The sequence below is a fragment of the Polypterus senegalus genome, chromosome 10 (genome assembly GCF_016835505.1).
Source record: "Polypterus senegalus isolate Bchr_013 chromosome 10, ASM1683550v1, whole genome shotgun sequence".
In the NCBI taxonomy this organism is placed as follows: Eukaryota; Metazoa; Chordata; class Cladistia; order Polypteriformes; family Polypteridae; genus Polypterus; species Polypterus senegalus.
This window is the reverse complement of record NC_053163.1, coordinates 85921006-85946143: the sequence shown is the minus strand read 5'-3', so window position 1 is coordinate 85946143 and position 25138 is coordinate 85921006. Positions and strand designations below refer to the sequence as shown.

General features: G+C 37.6%; 1 protein-coding gene across 1 annotated transcript; it reads left to right on the top strand.

The window, feature by feature from the left end:
• Nucleotides 1–3491: 3491 nt before the first annotated feature.
• On the top strand, nucleotides 3492–23382 carry mcts1 (MCTS1 re-initiation and release factor). The gene is made up of 6 exons (XM_039766071.1): nucleotides 3492–3681; nucleotides 4386–4538; nucleotides 7515–7612; nucleotides 11030–11163; nucleotides 16921–16988; nucleotides 23143–23382. The coding sequence occupies exons 1-6, from the start codon at nucleotides 3671–3673 to the stop codon at nucleotides 23222–23224; spliced, it is 546 nt and encodes a 181-aa protein (XP_039622005.1). The 5' UTR covers nucleotides 3492–3670; the 3' UTR covers nucleotides 23225–23382.
• The last annotated feature ends 1756 nt before the right edge of the window (nucleotides 23383–25138 follow it).

Sequence of the window (25138 nt, the reverse complement as noted above, 5' to 3'; positions counted from 1 at the left end):
ACATGTTTGTGACAGAAGAACATTATCTATGGTTTTGTCATTAAAGTATATCAGTATACAAATTAGACTGGACACTGCTCTACATTGTATAAATGTATATCAGAAATGCATTTTCAAATTATATGTGACTTTTATTCTGCTGTCTTATGAATATGTAAATATGTACATTCTCAACCCTAATCAATTCACTTCAGGGTTGAGGAAGGCTGGACCCTATCCCTGCAGCTGTATGTGCAACCCTACACTGGCTACCAGTTTCTATAAATGTATTAATCCACAAATGAAATGTTAAATACCTCTCAAATATAAACATCCATCTGTCTAATCATATTTTTTTCTGGGTTCATAATATTGGAAGAAAAAATATTCTCTGTATACTAGGTAAATTTACTGAAAAATCTAAAATAACCAACATTTTCTAGATATGTTTTGCAAATGCCTTAAATCACTGGAAAGTTCAAATTACAAGGATGGAATTTCTCTGAAATTTATTGATGTAAACTTATATTGTTTCCATGTTACTTTTACCCTTTCTTTATTGTTCATTTGTTTGGCAGGAAGCAATAACCTATTGTGACAACACAAAGTGCAAAGCTGGAATCAATTTAGAGTCACCAGTCAGCCTAAAATGCAGTTCTTTGGAGTGTTGGAAGAGAACTTGCATTGACACAGGGAGAATCCTTTTCATTAAGCCAGGCTACAATGTGGGCTTTTTTTATTTCCCCATTTTATCATATATAAACAACTATGTTGCCATAAAATCTGTCAATGTGTTAAGCACATTAATTTGTTTGAAAAAATCTTTTGTGGTCTCTTCACATTGTTTATTTCCCTATGACTTATCACAAATTTAAATGCTACTGAATGCACTTTGTTTTCTTGCTGCCAAGATGAAGTATAGAAAATGAGATTTGTTTAGTTTACCAGTGTCATGTCATGCATTTACCATAGTAGAACTGCATGTAGGACTGTTTACATTTTTATTAGATGTATTGAAGAAGGGATGCACAACATAAAGAAGCACAATCTAGACAGGGTGAAGACATGATGTTGTTACATCTTTTAGCCTCTGCTCCAAGTTGCTGCTGCTGACTACCACTACTGACCTGTTCTTTCAGCCCTTGCCTTTTGTAAGAAGTCTGGCTACTGTTCTAAAGCATAAGGAATAAGGGTTAGCTTTAATCTTCAAACTATTATTAGGATTAGGTCCCAAGAATTTCAATGTATATAGTCCTAAAAATGCCCACTAGAGGAGAAACCAGCTAGTAACAAAGGCAAACACAGAATTGTTATGTATAAAAATATTTTATTCTTCACAAGAAAATTGCTCTGTAATACCGTGAAGTACAAAAAGACAAAAAAGAGTTACCAACAAAGTAGTCCAAGATAAACCAAAGTGCCTATACCCAAGAATAGTTAAAATACAAAGCAGTAGGTCAAAAAAGCCACTATTTCACTAAGTACAAGCACAGCAAAACACAAGAACTCACCACTCCTAAGTGCATTCGAAATTAACTGCCAGATGATATAGAGCGGAGGGCAGTTCTCAGTGGTAATTGACAGGTGGCCCCACTTCTTGGGGGGACCTCACACAAATCACATGGAATATAACACACGCTAAGAAACTACAGCTGACAGTTAATTAAAGTAACATAAATTAATGGCACAATGATGAACAAAAAGGACACAACACATGGATTTGAACCCCAGTCATGGCAGGAACTGTGAATGAAATAAAACAACTACATACAAGCTTGTACAATGCTATTTATTGCTTCAACCATGAATGGCAGAAAATATATCTGATCTATAAAATGCCACTGTATTTGTCATTTGAAGAATCAGTTTTAATATGTATATCACTATTCTTTATGAAATAGAACTTTACATTTCTTTTTTTATCCTGAATGACTAAACATTTTACTTTTGTAGTTCTTTCTGCATAGTATATGTAAAAAATCCAATTCTTTGGATTTCATCAGTCTCTAAAGATGCTAAGATTTGCACTGGGTGTGACAAGGATTAGAAATGAGTACATTAGAGGGTCAGCTCAAGTTGGACGGTTGGGAGACAAAGTCAGAGAGGCAAGATTGCGTTGGTTTGGACATGTGCAGAGGAGAGATGCTGGGTATATTGGGAGAAGGATGCTAAGGATAGAGCTGCCAGGGAAGAGGAAAAGAGGAAGGCCTAAGTGAAGGTTTATGGATGTGGTGAGAGAGGACATGCAGGTGATGGAGTAACAGAACAAGATGCAGAGGACAGAAAATATGGAAGAAGATGATCCACTGAGGCAACCCCTAACAGGAGCAGCCGAAAGAAGAAGTCTCTAAAGATCTTACACACCCTTTATATGCAACGCTGTGGCATCAACAATTGTCTCTTGCATGGTTATTTTTACCTGATCATTTTTCATATTTGTAACAAGTTCAGGCAAATGTTTTGCACAGCATAAACTAACAATATGCAGAAAATGCTCGATTATTATTGTATACTCAGCTGACCACTTATTCAAGGCACTTATGATATAAAGATACACATTTTGTTATCTTGTGGTTGGTACAAAGGCAGGTTAAGTGTCTTGCACATGGTTATATGGCAAGGCAGAGGGGGATCTGCACCAGTATGCTTGTGGTTTAAAATCCATTGAGATGAAAACAGAACATAAAACTCTATATAGGTTCATAGGGTCTAAGGTAGTGAATAAATACTTCACTTGAACTGCAATATTGCTTAACCCTAAACGTCTGATGGTACACACACAAACTTACAAATGAATCCCCAAAAGTCATAACAAATATGGATGTCTGATTCAGCTCAACTCATCTAGTCAATTCATAACATAATTTTATATCCGAATTCTGTGAGCCAAAAATCTACATATAGTATATTTTTCTTCTACCCTACAAATATAGGAATATGTATAATTTTTTCACACTACTAAATGTTAGGAAATTGTGTTTTTGTTATGAAAAAAATCTAGCACCAACCAACGTATTTATTTCCTTAATGCTATCCATCTCACTGATTTCCCAATTTGTCAAATGGGCTAAGTAAACATGCTAGCTTTAGAAACACGTTAATCAACTACAAAAAAAACACACTGAATCAATTATTTGATGCAACCTTTCTGTTTTTTTTTTCTTTCTTTCTGATCATCCCTCTCTTCTTTTCTACCTTTCCATTCGTGTCTATCTTGGAATTCATCTTACATCTTTACTCTCTGCAAGCATAATGCATGAGCTAATTCTACCAAACTCAGGGCTGTACTCCCTTCACATTCGACAAAAGTCAATTCTGTTTGGAGTTCCTCTAAAGTCATCAGAAATTAAGAAGGTCCGCTACCTGCAGAAAATGAAATTCGAATTTCGCAGTAACTGTCGCCAACCCCCGCCTTCGTTTGACCACCCCCCGCGTGTGACATCACCAATCAGCAAATCAAGCGGGCTGGAAACGCCCCACAAATTCGGCGTCTACCTATGGCTGTGTCACTACGGATGGAAAGGAAATGCCGTAATTTGCTTTGTACCGTCGCGCATACTGTCAGAAATGTACGTTAGGTGTAAAACGGCAACAACGTGCAGTTTGAGAAAAAAATCTTTATAAGGAAGAAATCTGGACTTTTTTGTTGCTGTGTTCACCATACGACATTCGGGGAAACCATCGGCTCAGGATGTTTAAAAAGTTGAGTGCGCTTAATTTTAATTGCGCTTAATTTTAATAGTTTAGCCAAGGCTCGGGACGATTTGTTGAAATGCAAGTTATAAATCCATATGCCATTTACATTCATGTACAACATTGCATCTGTTTAACTGCACGTTACTAATTGCAAATATATAGGTTTTCTTCGCTGAGCTTGGGAAACATTGATCGAGTTGATCTATTCACGTTAGGTTGTCAAATATGCTTTACTTTATTTCATATGTCGATTTTACAAATTTAGCTATATTTGTTTTAGTAACAGTAAACGTTATTTTTTTATCTTGTTGACAAAGCGTTAATAGTCGAGATCATAATTTGTTGTTAAAACAAGCACATTAAAATTTCATAATCTCAGATTCTGTGTCGACTCTCCGAATGGGTTGAATTGATGATTTATCTTAACATTCTCGAACCCAGTTAAATCCAGTTTGTATAATAGGTTTATTACTTTAGGACGTTACTTGAAATGTGTACAAGTTACATTGATTACTTAGCCATAGTTTTATGTTCATGTAATTTTTATGTTGTATAAATGTGTTCAGTTGATATTATCACTTTGGAATCCAATGTGTATGCTGACTTAGAGTAACGTGTGTATATAGCAAATCTGAAAGTTTTAATACATCCTAAAATATGTGCAGTGATTGCTTATTGCTTTAACTCATAACAATCAATTATCTTTTTAGATTTGATGAAAAAGAAAATGTTTCCAACTGCATCCAGCTAAAAACCTCTGTTATTAAAGGAATAAAAAATCAACTCTTGGAGCAGTTTAAAGATATTGATGTATGGCTCAATCAGATTATGCCAAAGAAGGATCCAGTCAAAATAGTTCGATGGTAATTGTTTCTCTTACCGTATGTTGATGATTTGCCTGGGTGAGAAAAATCAGGTTATAGGTGAAGGGAGAAATAAATCTGGGGATTACTAATAATCAATAAAATAAAAAATAGAAACAAACATCTTGGGGATAGCTAATCATTTATAAACAAGTGTAGAGTATGTATGACTATGCTGCTTGAACGTTAGTGAAAGCTTAATGTCGTACTTTGTTATACTATTGACACAGTAAGTCAGAAACTAATGTTTACTATGATTTGTACCACCACCCTTTTATACACTGTAAATATGATTTGTTGCAAAAAAAGTACATATTCGCTTGTGTGCAAAAATAATATCAAGTCAATAAATCAATCAATTTTTTTCTTTACCTGTAAGTGATGTAATACCCATTGCCGTGATTTAAGTCAAACCACACAACTCTGTCCATGGAAGGCTGCAGTGGCTGCGGGTTTATGTTCCAACCAATTCTTGATGTTTATTGGACTTCTGTTTTTAGTAAAAAAAATTATTGTGCCAATTCAGACGTGTAAAAGAAACTCTTTTTAAAAAGGATTTAACTAGCATGACTAAGCAATACTGATCTCTCTTTTTAAGATTTGGTTGTTGTATTTTTTTTAAAATGACTTTTTTAAATGAGTTGTTTGCCATTGATCACAGTAGCAGAAATGACAATGAAGTAGGTGCTCCTTTCAGTTGCACCCACTGTATGTGTGAGCTTTGGTGCAGGTACTATTTGAAGAAAATTTAATACTGCTTCTAATTAAACCGTGTATAATTAACTGAAATCTTCCTATCCTCATTTAGTAGTCACAAAGACAATTCAAATTGAAATTTGTATTTTATATACTTCAATAAAGAGAAGTCAAGTTTTTCATTTTCTTCTTTTTATTTCACTTTTTATAGAGCTTGAACTCTAAATTGTATCCAAATAATGACTACTGAAGAAGAGAGGACACAAGCACTAAATGCTATAGAAAGGCAGCGGTTTCAATAATATTTCAACCTGCAAAATAATTAGAAAAAGGCATGTTAAAATAAATCACACAGCAAACTCTCAAGATCTATAAAATGTATTCATAATTTTTAATATTCCTATAAAATGTATTTATGATTGTTTCATTTTGTAATTAACACCATAATGGTCTAATGCATTAAATAAGAGTATGCTTAATTAAGATAGGAAGGAGTGCCAAGTAAAAGTGGATCTTGGTTGGAACGAAAACCTGAACATAACTGTAAGACAGTCTTCAATAGACACAGTTTAAGACCATAATGATATTAGCTACATGTGGACATCCTTCAACAGATTAAACAGCGTAAAAGTTAAACTTACACATGATGTCCAAAATAACAGAAGAACCACATCCAAAGATGTGAATACATTTCTTCCAGTAAAGACGATCCTTAATTATACCTTAACAATCTGAGGAAAGCTTAGTAGTAGTAACATGCATAGCTGGGCATCAAAAATTTTGCAACTAAAAGCCATTAACATAATGTTTTCTTTGAAGAATGAACATCACAGTTTATATCGTGTTCATCTCAATTATGTTGCAGATTTTTGGAAAAGTGTTCTGTGGTTGAGTGAATCAAAATGATTTTTTTTTGCCACAAAGATTAGTATCATATTTTGTAACATGGTCTACCTCCAAGATGTTATTACCACTGTAACGCGTAGTGCATGTAGTGTCATATTCTGAGGTAGATTTCTGTTTGTAAACCAAGACAACTTACTGTCTTTGATAGACCTATGAATTAAAAATGGAGGGTGAATGTCGGGCCAACATTTTTTGAGTTGAAGTTGATATGAAAATGATCCTACAATTGTCCCAAAGTTACTAGAAAATCTGCTAAAGATTTTACAAAGATGAGAAAATATAATGTTTTATAATGGCTGTGTCAAAGTTTAGAGCTTAGCTTGTGAGATCAGATGTTAATGCAAGACAGCTAAGTAATCTTGAGTATTTTACATGATGTTTAGTATGGAAGAATGGGGCGTTAAATCCATATCAGAAGAAACAGCATTTATTTTATGCTTATGTGGTGGTGTGATTATTATTTGATTTATCAAAAGAGTTAAAAAAGAGGATCAGATACTTTCAAACAGAACTATTTACAGGGTCTTTGGTTATTAAAGTTATCTATAGGGTGGTCCAGATCTAATTATGCAATTTTCATTATGCTATAACTTATTAAGTTTATTACATAGAAAATCACCTGAAAAATCCCGGACCATCAAGAAGTGTGCGAACTGACGACGTGAAGAATCGTCTTCACGCCAAACTGGAATCATCCCCGCATAAATCAGAGACATCCAGATGATCTGGATCTTCATAATTAGATCTGGACCACCCTGTATAAACTGAAGTGATCTTTTGTTAGAATTGTCAATGTAAAGGATGCTGGGAATCATTTAGCAGGTTGTTTATATACTGATGATTAATTAAATCCTGAAGACCAGGTTAAGAGTTTTACTTGTCAGTAAAAGAAAAAAAGAGGGGTTTATATTTAGCTACCTGTTGATATGTTTTACTGTGCTGTGACAGTAGTAGCTGACCAGACAATCATGTGCAAGGTAAAAAAAAAAAAAAAATCTTGCTCATGGTGTCATTTGAGTGTTACTCTGCAAGATTTATTGCAGATTTTATGTGTACAATCTACACATGTGAGTGTGTGTGTTCATTTTTTTCTACAGACTTACTAACTTCACTACTTTCTGTAATTTGAATAGTCTTTATAAAGCAAACAGAAAATGAATTGCAATTTACTAGGTTACACTTTGTAAGTAGTAATGGATATGGATCAATAAACCCATTTCCTGATTCTTGAAGTGAATACAAAGAGAAGCTGTTTGCAACCAAATAGAAATAACCAATCCAGTATGAAACATCTATTTTTAAACATTCACATATGCTGTTTATTACTTGCATATCATTTTGAGTGTTCATTTTAGCATATTTTACTGTTTTCAGCCATGAGCACATTGAAATTCTGACTGTAAATGGTGAGCTGCTATTCTTCAGACAACGAGAAGGTCCTTTCTACCCAACTCTTAGATTACTGCATAAATGTAAGCTTGTCATTTTTCTTCTTTGACAATATATCATTTTCAGTATCTCCACAGAAATTGTATTCAAAGGAGGTCAAATGTAATTTGCAAATTTTTTTAAAGATACATTTGACCCGTTTTTTAAATCTGCAAATTGCATTACATGTTGTATGAGTTGTAAGTTGATTATGCAAGAATAACAAAATGCATTGATGCCTTTGTTCAGATTTTGTTTCTTCGTTGGGTTTTAATGTGTTACTGTCTTTCACTACCACTTCATAACCAGTACTGCATCCAGCATTTCTACTAAAAACCTTTGTAATGTCAATCGTAAAGTCACTAGTGCTTTCTGAATTCCTACACTTTAGTTAAAAATCTTTTTAGAAGCTTAACACATTGTACTTGAACACTTCACAGTATAATATTCTCAATCCTACTTAATCCAGTTCTGAGTTGCAGGAGGCCAGAACCTTATCCTGGAAACACTGGACAAAAGGCAGAAAGCAGCCCTGGACAGTTCACTAGTCCAACTTGGGTCTCACTCGTTCACACACTTAACACTCCCACTGGGACCAATTAGGAGTTGCCAGTTGATCTAATCAGCAGCATTAACCACTGGGCTAAATTGCAATCCTCTTTGCATATTACAGACATAATGTGGGTTGGTTCAACAAATCCTATTGCTTTTTCAATGCTGGGTCTAATGTTTAATATCTACTCACCTGATGAGATTACTTGTTTGTTCTGTCTTAGGCTGAAATAAATGGTTCTTTATTAAATAATTTGTGCAGAATTCTTAAACTGACTGTAAGTAAGTCATGTTTGTAATTGATCTCAATTATGTTGCAGATTTTTGGAAAAGTGTTCTGTGGTTGAGTGAATCAAAATTGACTATAAATAAGTCATGTTTGTAATTGAATATAAAATTGTAACCAAGAACAATTTTACCAACTGACCATTTCTTTATTTTACTAATATCGAATTTTGTTTGCAATTTTGGTTAGAAAAAATAAGAAAAAAAAGAATTACATTTTTTTTTTTAGCTTTTCTGGTGCCCAGGAAATTGTTCTGCGAGTCTCATGCTCAAATCACTGGGACTTAAACAGCATTTTTTTACCTTAGTTTCCATTAAATATTCAAGTTCTTAAATAGTGGTGTGATTGTAAACTCTGGTATCAGTGTCTATAAAGTGTAGATTTGTTAAGAACCTGTATTTCTGTTATTTTGTTGTCTGCCTTTTCCCTACCATTTAATCTTGCATACTTTGCTTTTATTCCAGTACAGGTAGTCATTGACTTATGACCTATGCCTCTTATGACCATTCAACTTATGACCATTACCATGTCGCATGGGCAAACAACAGTTTTTGCTACACCAGCTCCAGAATTAAGGTGATCAGGCAGTATATTGGAGGAAAAAAAGCAAATGCGATTGCATGTGACTTTAAGTTATCCCATTGTAACCACTGTTTGCCACATGTGCTGCTGCACCTTGGCTTTGAATCAAGTTAACCTCTGAAGTGTCTGCGTTGTGACTCATGATGTGCCGTTTCATGTGAACTACACAAAGGTGTAAGGAAACCACGCTGAACACCTTTATCTTAATGTTTATTATTAAGAGGCTGAAATGTTAAAACGGAAAAAATATGAGTGCTCAGACTCTGCCGGTTAAACGCCCCCTTCTCACAGTTAGCATAACGAACACTAGGAGCGGGTCATGCTGATGGCGTAACATAGTACAGACAAAGAAAGGGTTTGTGAAGCTGCTAAAGGTTCCGTACCCATGTGAGTAACAGTAATAATGAAAGAAAATGATAAAATGAAAAAAAAAAATTACACAAAAAAATAGAAAATCTACAGTTTGCTAAGAATGATGATAAACAGGATATTAAACAAACAATGTGACGACTTATAAAGTACTGTACGTAAGTCAGCTTTGAATGCATATAATGGTCTATCTTACGTGTAGTTTGACTTGGACCGGTCTGTCTTGGAACTGAACGTGGTCATAAGTTGCCGACTACCTGTATACATTTTTACTGTAAAATTGTTTTATAACTCCAAAACAGCATTAGGTAAGTTTTAATTTAAAATGTGTGGGCATTTACTCTACTGGTCAAAAGTTTTAGAATATCTCAGTTTTTTCAGTTTTTATGCACACAGTTTAATGTCTTAATGTTTCAAGAAATCAAGGCATACAACAAATAAACAATGGCTAATAGAAAAAGTCAAGGAATCATTAAGTGTACAAAATTTTATTCACGTTTTTGATTAATCAAAGTAGCCACCTTTTGCTGATATAACAGCCAGACTGTGCTACCTCTTTTGATTCAGACTGCCAGTCACTCTGTGCCTCCAGCAAAAGAACCCCAGACCATCACACTTCCCCTCCATGTTTGACAGTTGGAGTCACACACTGAAGAACCATCCTTTCACCAACTCGATGGCATACAAACACCCTGCATGATGAACCGAATATTTTAAATCTTGATTTATTGGTCCGTAAGACTTTCTTGCAGTCTACAGTAGTCCACAGCCCTATTTTATCATTTAAGAAGTGGCTTAATTTACTGCCACTCTCCCAGTCAGTCCTGCAGCACAAAGTCTTCTCTTCACAGTAGAAACTGAGACTTCCTTTTTTTTTTTTTTCTTCAACCACTGTTACGCTGTACTTGAAGCTGTTGTGATGTGAGGCGCCTATTACACAAGCTGGTGACCCTCAGAAACTTGTCTTCTGATTGGGCTGTGACTTTGGGTCTGCCAGGTCTCTTCCTAGCAGAGGTTCTCCCAGTTTCTAACTGCCTTAGAACAGCCTTAGGACACCAAACTCACTGACACTTTGATTTTTTTGCAGTTTTTGTAAATGAAAGGGCTACACCTTTAAGGGTAATAATGCTCTCTTTCATTTAATTTGTTAATTGCCATTTTCTTGCCCTTATCACTGGAATTTACAACTATCTACGGTGTAATATTGCCCAGGTAGTACTTCAGAGGGTGTAGTAACACAGTCCGTTCCAACTCTGCTTTAAAACGGACAGAGAGGTTTTTAAGTCATCAACAGAAGTTGGGACACCCGTACAAATTTTCGCTTTAACTTGCAAGGCTTAATTTACTTTAATTGCTGCAGAACATCTGCAGGTTGTATCCTATTTGTTGTTCCCTGAAGAAGGCCTGTTAGTAATATTCTGAAATTTGCTTTTTTTAGCTTTGCTAACCTAAACTTTAAATTTAAACCTCTGGCAGTTTACTGCTTACCTTTTCAAAGGTTTAGGTAATTCATTGCATTTCAATTGATTAAATTTGAAGAAAAACTGGAAAAACATAGGTGTAAAATTTCTGACTGGTATTGTAGATAATTTACTATATTAAGCTGCCATTTCTTTTATACATTGCTTAGGAAACAATTAATACTTATTGCATTCATTTCTTTTTTTTGCAGATCCATTTATTCTTCCACATCAACAGGTAGATAAAGGTGCAATCAAGTTTGTTCTCAGCGGTGCAAACATCATGTGTCCTGGACTTACTTCCCCTGGAGCACGCTTAAACCCAGCGGGAGCTGATCAAGTAGTTGTATCCTTAAGCATTTCTTGTAAAAACTGAGAATCACTGAACTCTACCCGAGTTGCACTTACATAACATATTTCTTAGAATGGACATCATTTTCCTCAATTTGTCATTATTACTTTTGTTATTTTAACAAACATTGATTTTTACAGCTTACAAAATTAAACATGGCCCTGTATTCTTTATATTTGACTGTGAAAGAGAATGATTCCTTTGGAAAGCAGATTAGTAAAATGTTACAGTGATAGTTTAATTCTCTGAGAATTATTAGTGGAGAATTGTTTTTTATTTGATGAGTATAAAGCATTTAAATGTAACTGTTTAGTCTAGTTTAAGTTTCGGCAAAAAGATAGGGTAGCACTTTCAGCCAAATTTTGGGTGTGAGCCAAAAATGGTAGATGTATTACAAGGAGCAGCTGTAAATTTTTATACTGTATGCAACAACAACAATGTTTATATATAATGCACATTGTCATAAAAATGATGTAGCTCAAAGTGCTTTACAGGATGAAGAAAGAGGGAAAAAAAGAGAAAATATAAAAAATAAAATTAGGCAATACTAACTAACAGAATAAAAATTGGCCAGGGAGGACAGCAAAAAAAAAAAAAAAAAAATCTGCAGGGGTTTCAAGGCCACGAGACCGCCCGGCCCCCTCTAGGCATTCTATCTAACATAAATGACCTCAATTAGTCCTCATAGCTTTCAGGGTTCACATGGAAGAACTTGATGATGATGGTCATGTGGACCTCAGGCCTTCAGTCCATCAATGTAGGAACTGCACAGTTCTTTGATTGGGTTGTGGTGGTGATGTAGATCGCCACCACAGAAAACCGGAAAAAGAACAACAGAGAAAGTAGGGGTTAGTATGGATTTCAGAGCCACCATGAATGATAATTAAATGCATATACAGAATATCAGTATTAAACTAAAATGAAGCTATGAGAAAACCATGTTAAAGTAATGTATTTTCAGCAGTGTTTTAAAGTGCTCCACTGTATTAGCCTGGCAAATTCGTATTGGCAGGCTATTCCAGATTTTAGGTGCATAACAGCAGAAGGCCACCTCACCACTTCTTTTAAGTTTAGCTCTTGGAATTCTAAGTAGACACTCATTTGAAGATTAAAGGTTACGATTTGGAGTGTAAGATGTAAGACATTCTGAAAAATAAGATGGAACCAGATTATTTAAGGCTTTGTAAACCATACAGTAAGCAGTATTTTAAAGTCAGTTCTAAATGACACAAGTAACCACTGTAGTGACATCAAAACTGGAGAGACGTGCATGGATTTTCTTTTCCTAGTTAGGATTCTAGCAGCTTCATTCTGCACTAAGTGCAATCGATTGATGTCTTTTTTTGGGTAGTTCTGAGATGAGTGAGTTACAGCAATCTAGCTGACTGAAAACAAAAGTGTGAACTAATTTCTCAGCATCTTACAATGTTATAAGAGGTCTAGCTTTTGGTATATTTAAGTGAAAAAATGCTGTTGTAGTAATCTGATTAATATGTGATTTAAAATTCAGGTCAAGGTCAATAATTACCCCTAAATTCTTTACCTCTGTCTTGACTTTTAATCCTAATGGATCAAGTTTATTTCTAAATAACCTTATTATATCCATTTTTGCTAATCACTAACATTTCTGCTTTCTCCTTATTTAGTTTGAGAAAATTACTACTCATTCACTCAGAAACACAAGTAAGACATTGTATCAGTGAATCAAGAGATAACAGTAATGTTCTATAAAACATAATGGTTTGAGAACATTCTAGGCTTATCTTCCACATGCCAGCATTCTATTTGCTTGCTGTGTTTCTCTTAAAATGTTTCACTAATCTGCAATAGCAGCTCAGAGTCATTCTTGAACTGTAATGCACATGAAAGCCAAAATTTGCAAAAGGAGTTCAAGGTGTAAATAAGCCAACATGTTGTTATAAAGAACATAATGATTTTTAGAACATTTTCAATTAAAAATCAAACTGCAAAGTAATTGATTTCATTTTTGGAATGTGATCTAATTGTAGTTTAAATATTTCAAAATAAAGCTGTACATGATAATTAAGAGTAACATTTCTATGTAATGGTAAAGATGATTATGATGATGCCATGAATGTACATATCCAAACACAAAAAGGAACCATAACCTGTTGCCAAACCCCATCCAAAAATCCCTGTCTCCCTCCCTCTACCACACATTCACACTGATCCACAATCCCGGGGGGGGTGGGGGTTCGGGGGGTGTCTTGGGTCTATGCTCCAGTTTCACGTATGGTTGTGAGTTTGCCAATCTCCAAGGGTTGCCCACTCTTTGATGTCTTTTATGAATTGTAGGCACTTGCACTCCACACTGTTTAGTGGCACCGTGTAACCTTGAAGCTGTCACTTTCTCCATTACTTCGTTTTCTGAGTGAATGTGGAAACGTGAGTCATTATCACAATAAAGAATACAACGTTTTCATATTTTCAAAGCAAAAATAGCATTGATAGCTTTGTTCAAAACTGTCTACACATTGGAAGACCTATGGGGCAAAAATGGGTTTCACAAAATAGAAGTTAGCTTTGTTTTTAGCTACAATCTGTGAAAAGTCCAGTTCCTCTATACGTGCATGGGTACAGTCATTTCTGCAAAAGATTCTGCTTGCCGAAAATGCTTTGGCACATTTATATACAGTTATGCTTGAAAGTTTGTGAACCCTTTAGAATTTTCTATATTTCTGCATAAATATGACCTAAAACATCATCAGATTTTCACTCAAGTCCTAAAAGTAGACAAAGAGAAACCAGTTAAACAAATGAGACAAAAATATTATACTTGGTCATTTATTTATTAAGGAAAATGATTGAATATTACATATTTGTGAGTGGCAAAAGTATGTGAACCTTTGCTTTCAGTATCTGGTGTGACCCCCCCTTTGCAGCAATAAATGCAACTAAATGTTTCCAGTAACTTTTGATCATTCCTGCACACCGGCTTGGAGGAATTTTAGCCCATTCCTCCGTGCAGAACAGCGTCAACTCTGGGATGTTGGTGGGTTTCCTCAAATTAACTGCTCGCTTCAGGTCCTTCCACAACATTTCGATTGGATTAAGGTCAGAACTTTGACTTGGCCATTCCAAAACATTAACTTTATTCTTCTTTAACCATTCTTTGGTAGAACAACTTGTATGCTTAGGGTCGTTGTCTTGCTGCATGACCCACCTTCTCTTGAGATTCAGTTCATGGACAGATGTCCTGACATTTTCCTTTAGAATTCTCTGATATAATTCAGAATTCATTGTTCCATCAATGAAGGTAAGCCGTCCTGGCCCAGATGCAGCAAAACAGGCCCAAACCATGATACTACCACCACCATGTTTCACAGATGGGATAAGGTTCTTATGCTGGAATGCAGTGTTTTCCTTTCTCCAAACATAACGCTTTTCATTTAAACCAAAAAGTTCTATTTTGGTCTCATCCGTCCACAAAACATTCTTCCAATAGCCTTCTGGTTTGTCCACGTGATCTTTAGCAAACTGCAGACGAGCAGCAATGTTTTTTGAGAGCAGTGGCTTTCTCCTTGCAACCCTGCCATGCACACCATTGTTGTTCAATGCGCTCCTGATGGTGGACTCATGAACATGAACATTAGCCAATGCGAGAGAGGCCTTCAGTGGCTTAGAAGTTACCCTGGGGTCCTTTGTGACCTTGCCTACTATTACACGCCTTGCTCTTGGAGTGATCTCTGTTGGTCAACCTCTCATGGGGAGGGTAACAATGGTCTTGAATTTCCTCCATTTGTACACAATCTGTCTGACTGTGGATTGGTGGAGTCCAAATTCTTTAGAGATGGTTTTGTAACCTTTTCCAGCCTGATGAGCATCAACAACTCTTTTTCTGAGGTCCTCAGAAATCTCCTTTGTTTGTGCCATGATACACTTCCACAAATGTGTTGTTAAGAGCAGACTTTGATAGATCCCTGTTCTTTAAATAACCCAGGGTGCCCATTCACACCTGATTGTCATCCCATTGGTTGAAAACACCTGACTCGAATTTCACCTTCAAACTAACTGATAATCTTAGAGGTTCACATACTTTTGCCTCTCACAAATATGTAATATTCGATCATTTTCCTCAATAAATAAATGACCAAGTATAAGATTTTTGTCTCATTTGTTTAACTGGTTTCTCTTTGTCTACTTTTAGGACTTGAGTGAAAATCTGATGATGTTTTAGGTCATATTTATGCAGAAATATAAAAAATTCTAAAGGGTTCACAAACTTTTAAGCACAACTGCATATATAGTGTTGTTTTTGGCCTTTAATAAAACTGATTTTTGACCCCACAGGTCTATGCTGTACTTTTAAATAATAGTCATGTTTTTTGTTTCCCTAGTTTGCTGCATTAAGCAGTTTAAGCACTGGCAATGCTTGTGTATGTGCAACAGCCATTGTCCTAAAGACTCAATCAAGTAAACACACACTTTCACTGCCTAATACAGTATTATTATTATTCTACTAGGGGGTTCGCCCCCTGCTCGCTTTGCTCGTGAACCCCCCCGGCCTGCGCTATGCACCAACCACTTCGCATCCCTGCCGCTTGCGCTTTGAGGTGAACGCACCCCAAGGAGACATGGTCGCTCCTCTGAAACCTCCTCTTAAACGGTGATACAATGGGAAACAAATACTGTTTTTCTTTTACTTCCTCTTGGCTCAGTCAGCTGCTGGCTTGCTGCTGCCGTGCCGTGTGATATGCATCTTGCGCGACGCTTCAAACATTTAAAAGCCTGCACAGCAGCTGTCCTACTCTTTGTCTTTTATTTCCATCCCTGGAAGTGGTTAAATCTGTTGGCACAAAGTCTTGTCTCGTGGGATGTGAGTTTTTTATATTTTTTAGTTTAAAACAGAATAAGAATCTGAAAATCTAACAATATCACATTAAAGGTTGATAAATTCTGAAAAGAATGATACCAAACATATATATGTAGGTTTTAAAATAAGCCTGATTTAAAGTATGACAAAAAATGTGACGTAAAATCATTGCACTTTTAGGCTTAGGATTTTTTATATAGAAGAGTAGATTACATCTGCACACTATTCAGATCTTGATTAAAATTGTAATGCTTATTTGGATATATACTTTTTCTCTATATATATTGTATCACTTTAGATCTCCCCTCTTAAATTTCTTTTATTAATGTAATTTAAATAATCTGTCGGTTAACGTTGCGGCACAGTCTCGTGGCGATTCGGGGCACATTTTACTACATGTTATACTTGTATAGCTGTCTGTGTGACAAATAAGGAATCTTAAAATAGTGGAAAGGGATGTCTGTGCAATCTGAATCTGGTTCCTGCCCAGTACTTGATCCTGCTGGGATAATTTCCCACCTCCATGACCCTGAATTTGACAGGGCAACCTGTACTATTGCACCATTGCAAAATCCTTTGGGGTGGGGGTGTGGGGGGTCATCTTTGATGGTTTTATTACCAAGGGGTAGTTTGTTAATTGATATATTTATGTCATCATCATTCAGAGCTGCCTGCTTGTTTATTTAAAATATTATATCCATCCATTACATCATTCGTTTTTTTCACAAATGAAATTCAGTTTCACCGTTTTTGATTCCTTAACAAACAAGGACACTTTTGCTGTTTCCTTACTACTTAAAGCAAGTATCTTACTGGTTTAAAAGTATCTCTCAAACTGGTGTTTGTTTATTGCTGTGTTGAAATCATTACAATCATTTTAAACAATAGCCATTATTTTCTTTAACTCCCCTTGCAAGGCCATAATGGCAGAGGGCAAGCAACATGCTTTATGTGTTGGAGTTATGAAGATGTCTGCAGAGGATATGTAAGTATGCAGCTGTTTGTAGCGTTGCAAAGGTTATTTTTTTTCATTTACTACATAATACATTCTCCAGAAAAAAAGGGCAAGCGTGTTTTCCTGGCACTAAAATGTGATAATGTTAGTAAGGATAGACCATGAATGCAAGTTCAGAAGCACTCCTGAAGGCACAACACAGATAAGCAAGTCAAATGATCCTCTCGCTTATTTAAGGTGTAGCTTCATTCTTTGAATCTTCTGTAAATCTGAAAAAGTGGTTGTATGCCTGCTTATACAGAATCACTTCAATTTTGCATCTCAAATTCACATTTGTGCTGTAAGGGTATTTAAAAAAAGTATAAATACTTCATAATTAATGGATTTGGCAAAGGTCTTTGTAATTTTGGGGATAATTAAAAGAACTGCAATCACAGCAAAAAATCCACAAGGTAGCAAAGTACTCTGCCAAATCCACAAAGGTTTTCTTTGCGTAGAGAACAAGCATCCACTTAACAATTACGATCTGTAAAGCAGTCCGTTGAGATCTGGAGCACAGCCATGACCTGGGGCTAGCTACAGCCGGATACCGGCATGTTAAGACACCTCACTGTTAATAGAATGGACTACCTCTTTGCCTTTATGACTAATAAGTAGCATTTCCTCTTATGAGTAAATATTTGACTACCATGCTGTAATATGTTTACGCACAACTAAATGACACAAAAATGTATTGTACCTAGTTTATCTAGTTTGACTTGTTTCAGTGTGTAGGTGTTAAAATGTCATAGTATATAAGGGTGACTAATAAAAAGAAAATGGTTACATCTAAAAGACTACATCCATCTGTTGTAGCTTCGGGGTGGTGTTGCAACATCCACAGCCGATGAAAGTAATTTTTCATATAAGTAATTTTAAAACCTCACACATATGGACATAAATAATACTCATAACCTTCATGAATAGAGATAGGCAAATCAAAAAGTATGCCACAGAGGGATGTAAGAGATACGGACTGCTTTTCTGCAGGTAGCTGTCTGACCTATAAGGCTGAAATTCAGTGGGCGTACTTCACTATTTGCTCAGTGCCACCCTCTGGGTGACCCACCCAACTCTAGAAATGGTAGCTGGTGTAGTCTTTCAGTGACACGGTTTTGTTTTAAAGTGCCTCTCATGAGTATGACTACGCCTGTTTCTGATTCATTGGTGACTTTTAAACTGCTGATGATAAAGGATATACTGTACTAGCCAACCCGCGGCGTAGCATACGCCGCATGATCAGGCCGCTTTTTAAATGATTTTTAAGCACAGAGGAAAAAAAAATTTGAAAAATCCGTAATTTAATAAACCACCAAGAAAAGTAACATTGCAACAATGCACGCTACGGACCAACATACGATTGTCCGTGACTGAAAACCGGAGGAGCGCCGTCGCACTTTCTCCTTCCAAAGCGAAGGACGGGGTTGAACAGCGCTCGTTCAGTACGCACTGCCCGCTTATGTGCCCGCCCCCAACTCCCTACCTGAGTCGCTTTCGTCTGTGTACAGTCCACACGCACCTGTGAGTCACGTTGACTGTTAATTTTCCAAACACCGCCTCAGTCGGTTTCCACGTTGATTTTTCATTGTCCTTTGCGGTTCCCGCTCCTTTTTTTCCTATATAATTCACCAAGTCTCCCGACCATGGGGGGCTTTACAAAGGGCAGGGACGTAATCAGTGCGAGCGTATGACCCGCGTACTGGGAATTTCTCGTTCGTGGGGAACAACTGGAAGCCACGGTCTCCATCACGAATGGGGTTACGTTGATCCATTCAGTGTAGTGCGCGTGCAGTGCCGGACATACAAGTGCATCACAGACCTGTTAATGCTCAATCTCACATGGCTGAAAGCCACTTGTCACTCTAAGAATTTGGACGCCGACCGCTGTTGTGTCGTGTAACTATTTAGCAGGCGGGAGTCTCGCTCGTTTTCGGAAATAACCAGCCAAATCGCTCCACCAACTAAGAACTGCCATGCACCACCACCCACAGAATCGAGAAAGAGCTATCAATCTGTCAATCCTGTCCGTGTCCGGGTGAGGTTTCCTGTGCTGAGTCAAATGAAGCGAAAGGCTCCACACCAATTCCTTTAAGTTTCAGCTTTGTAACCATACCCCCCCCTGAACCCAAAGACTTTGGTTACCCGGTTGGCTGCTGTCGCCTGTTGCGGGGCCTGCATTGGTGAAGCAGGTGCGACAGTAATGAAACAGAGGCACAGGGCTTATTGGTTTTTAAAGACTGCTTCTTTCATTGGGTTTTAACCAATACACGGAACGAACCAACACACAATCGTCCGTGCGGCGCTCAGGGAGGAACGGGAGGAGAGGAGAAGGACATCCACTCCGCTCCCTCCGTCATGCTAGTCTGCTGGTTTCTCGTTCAGTATACACTGCCTGTTCATGTGCCCACCTCCAACTCGTCACTCGAGTCTTTGTACAGTCCAGATGCACCTGTGACTCACGTAGACTTTTTATTGCTCTGTGCGGTTTTGGCTGCCTTTCTATATACAAACCGGATTCCAAAAAAGTTGGGACACTAAACAAATTGTGAATAAAAACTGAATGCAATGATGTGGAGATGGCAAATGTCAATATTTTATTTGTAATGGAACGTAGATGACAGATCAAACGTTTAATCCGAGTAAATGTATCATTTTAAAGGAAAAATATGTTGATTCAAAATTTCACGGTGTCAGCAAATCCCAAAAAAGTTGGGACAAGTAGCAATAAGAGGCTGGAAAAAGTAAATTTGAGCATAACGAAGAGCTGGAAGACCAATAAACACTAATTAGGTCAATTGGCAACATGATTGGGTATAAAAAGAGCTTCTCAGAGTGGCAGTGTCTCTCAGAAGCCAAGATGGGTAGAGGATCACAATTCCCACAATGTTGCGCAGAAAGATAGTGGAGCAATATCAGAAAGGTGTTACCCAGCGAAAAATTGCAAAGACTTTGCATCTATCATCATCAACTGTGCATAACATCATCCGAAGATTCAGAGAATCTGGAACAATCTCTGTGCGTAAGGGTCAAGGCCGTAAAACCATACTGGATGCCCGTGATCTCCGGGCCCTTAAACGACACTGCACCACAAACAGGAATGCTACTGTAAAGGAAATCACAGAATGGGCTCAGGAATACTTCCAGAAACCATTGTCAGTGAACACAATCCACCGTGCCATCCGCCGTTGCCAGCTGAAACTCTACAGTGCAAAGAAGAAGCCATTTCTAAGCAAGATCCACAAGCTCAGGCGTTGTCACTGGGCCAGGGATCATTTAAAATGGAGTGTGGCAAAATGGAAGACTGTTCTGTGGTCAGGCGAGTCACGATTCAAGTTCTTTTGGAAATCTGGGACGCCATGTCATCCGGACCAAAGAGGACAAGGACAACCCAAGTTGTTATCAGCGCTCAGTTCAGAAGCCTGCATCTCTGATGGTATGGGGTTGCATGAGTGCGTGTGGCATGGGCAGCTTGCATGTCTGGAAAGGCACCATCAATGCAGAAAAATATATTCAGGTTCTAGAGCAACATATGCTCCCATCCAGACGTCATCTCTTTCAGGGAAGACCCTGCATTTTTCAACAAGATAATGCCAGACCACATTCTGCATCAATCACAACATCATGGCTGCGTGGGAGAAGGATCCGGGTACTGAAATGGCCAGTCTGCAGTCCAGATCTTTCACCTATAGAGAACATTTGGCGCATCATAAAGAGGAAGGTGCGACAAAGAAGGCCCAAGACGATTGAACAGTTAGAGGCCTGTATTAGACAAGAATGGGAGAGCATTCCTATTTCTAAACTTGAGAAACTGGTCTCCTCGGTCCCCAGGCGTCTGTTGAGTGTTGTAAGAAAAAGGGGAGATGCCACACAGTGGTGAAAATGGCCTTGTCCCAACTTTTTTGGGATTTGTTGACACCATGAAATTCTGAATCAACATATTTTTCCCTTAAAATGATACATTTTCTCAGTTTAAACTTTTGTTCCGTGATTTATGTTCTATTCTGAATAAAATATTAGAAGTTGGCACCTCCACATCATTGCATTCAGTTTTTATTCACGATTTGTATAGTGTCCCAACTTTTTTGGAATCCGGTTTGTATAATCCACCAAGACACCCGACCACGGTGGGAGGGGGGTGTGTACAAAGTGCAGGAGTATCTAAGAAGACGCATGTTTGTCGCGGATGTGAATTGCTGTATGTAGCGTGTAAAACAGTTTGCTATAGTGCACGCGGTCGTGCGTCGTAACTGAAAACTCGTTTTTTAAAGACTGCTCACTTCATTGTGTTTTAACCTCAGTTGTAAAGGAACGTTTTAAGGATCCCATGGGATACCCTCATAAACAGTTTTACACGCCGCATATGGCGATTCACCTCCAGAAACATGCCTCTATTAACAGTCAGCGTGGGTGGAGCTGCATGTGACCTCTATGACAGACGAATATAAATGACGCCGGTTTTTCTGTGTCGTCGCGTCCGAGTTGGTGGCCGTGGCTCTGTGAGTTGTCGTCGTATCCAGTGGTCTTGGAGTTGGTGGGCGTGGCTCCTTCCTGCGTGCGCCATAGGTGTTTCACTTGTTGGCGGCTTAGTGAATCCACGCCCCTTCCGGCGTGCTTTCCATGGTTGTCTTGCCTTAGTGGATTATATATATATATATATATATAGATAATAAATTATTCGAACTTAATTTTCTGTAATTCAGGACAACACCAAAAAAAACTTTTTTGTAGAAAAATACCAAGTAGCCCTTTCCTAGTTCAAAGTTTCTTTTAGTATAGTACACAATAATATTATACTGTTAATGGTGAGTAAAAGTAGAGGTGTATTTGTAATTCGGAAAGCATTCTGCTTCTCTGCAGTCAACACGGCCTTCACGCAATGCAGGGCTGTCAAACTCCGATCTGGAGGGCCCTGGTGGCTGTAGGTTTTCATCTTAACTATTAACCAGTTACTGCTGCACATAAAACCTACTATTCTCACCTTAATTTTAGTCGACTTGCCTTTTAAAGTACTGAACACTTAATGTTTCTTTTACTAGTAATGAAACAGCTAACAGATGGGTGTCATACTTATTTTCGGGGGTTACCATTTTCTTGCTTGCTCCAACCAGTTTCTCAATTAGAAATCAATTCTTGAAACCAGTGATTTAATATAAACTTATAAGTGCTCCAATTTTACCACACCACACATTTCCAAAATGTTTTGTGGACTAGAACCAATCTTTCTTAGACCTTCACTTTTATTTATTTATTTTTTAAATATTGTATTGAATAGGATTTTGTATGATGGACACCCAGATGTAATGGGATCGAGTTAGTTCATCCTCTGTTGACTCTTTGCGAATTTCATTTTGGCTACTGATTAAGTCAGAAGAAACTTAAAATGAAGGCTAAAGAAGTCTGGTCAGTAAGCAGCAGTAATTATAACTAATTGAGAAAATGCAGTGACCGTGGTGCTCCTTGCTGTGACGTCATCAGGATCTGTAATAATCCAATATAAAATATATACTGTGACAGTAGGTGACCCTACACTAGCGCTTAACCTGATACAGACAGACCTCGGAGGCACTCTGATCAAAGCATTTTTCCTTTTTCATCTTTTCTACCATCCTCACTCCTTCACTCACAAGCTCCATCCTCTGCCTCCCGACTCCGGCTCTCTGAATAGAGTGAGGCGGCCCCTTTTATAATGCACCCGGATGTGCTCCAGGTGCTCCCTGATGACCTTCCTGCAGCACTTCCTGGTGTGGCGGAAGTGCTGTATACCATGGCATCTGAACCATCCAGGCGCCCCCTGGTGGTGGCCATGGGTCCCCACAGGGTTGAGCTTCCCAGCTCCGGGGTTCCCCATGCAATCCCACAGGGCTGCCCTCTTGCGTCCCAGGGTAGGAATTGCCCCTCTCCCGGTCCCCCACTTCTCCAGGCCTCCCGGTGGGGCAAGGTCCCCAACCTTCTATCACAATGCATATATATAAAATGGACAGATGTTAAATTTTTCTCACATTTTTAAGGTATATACAAAAGAGGTTCATTGTTGTTGTCGCCATTGTTGTATTGCCCTAAAGTATGTTTATAGAAATGTACCTGGTCTTTTGTGCATTCCAAGTGCTATTTTTTTACTTTCTTTCTTGTGTTATTTTCTGTATAGTGAGAAAGTCAACAAAGGAATTGGTATTGAGAATATCCATTATCTAAACGATGGACTTTGGCACATGAAGACATACAAGTGAAGTGTCAGCTTTTTTTGGTTTCTGCAAAGAATTGTCTACGCATGATATCATTTTACTCACTGATGTGATATTTGATGTTACCAGCATCTTCATAATGAAATAAAATCTATTGTTCTACATGTCTGCCCCCCAAAATAAACCTTCTTTGAAGATCCCAATTTTGTAACATACAGATGTATTTTCTCCACCATCAGAATACTAGCCTGGATTGCAGTAAGTAGTAATATGCATCACCATCCTTCTTCTTTAGTTTGTAGTTAAATCTGGCTTTTTGATATGTCATTGCAGAAGCTTGACCTATACTACAAGTCTAACACATTGTCAGGGGCTACTGGTCACAGTTTGCAGGTCTGTATAAAACTAAACATCATTTTTGAAATGAAATGACCTGCCAATGCTGTGCCAATTTACATGTCTTTGAACGAGTTCAAGTAGCAAGTCAGATAAAGCCAACGATATAGCCCAGTGCCAATTGTGTAAATCATCTGAAATAATCACACAAACATATTATCACAATCCACTAGTCTTAGCTTAATGTCTGTAATGTATATGATTTACTTATTTTGTTACTATTGGGAGCTTTAGAAATCTAATAAATATTAACATATTAATCAAGTTCTTGTTGTGCCATATTTCCAAATGTATACAAGGCTGTAAATATAAAGAAGATAATATGCTTCCCTCTATAAAACTAGTTTTCAAAGGGTAGTCATAAAGCTGAAGTCATTTCCGTGGTACAGGACCAAAGATGTCATCTGCATTTACACATCTGGTAGACAGTTTTGATTTTTCATTTTCTCAAAAATAAGAAACCTGGAAAAAATTGGATTATTAATTGTATAAACACATTGATAATCATGTGAAGTAAGTACAGAAATGTTTAAAGAAACAGCAGTGTAAATGGTGCAGCCGCTATAATAGCACACCATTGTGCACATCAGCTAATTAAATAGATTAGGAGTAGTGTTGAAATTCACCAAAGCATTTTTCGCAGCAAATATGCTGTATTCACCAGTGGTCTTCTCGCTGAATATTTCCCTGAAAATTCACTTTACTGAAGGCTTATGAGAACATATTTTCCAAGCACCCCATGATGATTTGCAAGGCCAGCATGACATCACAGAGCTGTAGAAGACATGCGTAGAACTTTCAGGTACGCCTACTGTCAGATCGCTGCCTGATCTGCTTTAGGTATCTAGGTATTTCGCTGTCTATCCAGCCAAGTTTGCATAATCAGGCTTTAAAAAGAAAAACTTGCAGTATTTTTATTTGAAGGGCACATTAGCTGATCACAGTGAGAATGAGTACTGCCATGAACATAGAAAACTGATCCCTGTGTGCTGGCAACTCAGCACCGCATGGCTAACTTGCATGCATAATTAGCTATGTGCTACACTTGAAGTAAAAACAAGCCTTAAAGGAGCGTTCATCCTCCTCTTCTCAAGTCAGAATAAGACCCCATGCGACAATGCAGATTTATTACCTTTCACAAGGTGTTTCTAATGTCCTGATAGTAGAAAAAAGTGCAAGGTTTCTGTATTAATATGTCTGAAGTAAAAATGACACTACAGCTCCACCCCGCGCCCCAACTTCAATCACTGGAATGAGCCAGCCCTATGCCCGCTGCTTTGTGGCATGGTCAGTGTGCACTCCAAGACTGGAACTCTGTGACTGCAATGGTATATGCCATATAAATATACAGGGATGTTCAAAATGAAAGAGCAGATTTAAAAATGGATTTCAAACAAACTGTATAAGATAGAAACACATTCCGCACATCACTTGGTAGAGGAAAGTTCAAAGGTTGATCCTATGGTCCTTGAGGTTGCATGCATTCAACATTAGCACCATGTGTAGCATGAAGAACATCAAAATGGTAGACCATTTCTTGCCACACATGAGTCAACTGGTCCC

Bases quoted from the DNA above. Each gene is read 5' to 3' on its own strand.
- mcts1 (XM_039766071.1), top strand. The intron at 4,539-7,514 runs GTAATTGTTTCT...TACTGTTTTCAG, and splicing joins CCAGTCAAAATAGTTCGATG to CCATGAGCACATTGAAATTC. The intron at 11,164-16,920 runs GTATCCTTAAGC...TCCCCTTGCAAG, and splicing joins CGGGAGCTGATCAAGTAGTT to GCCATAATGGCAGAGGGCAA.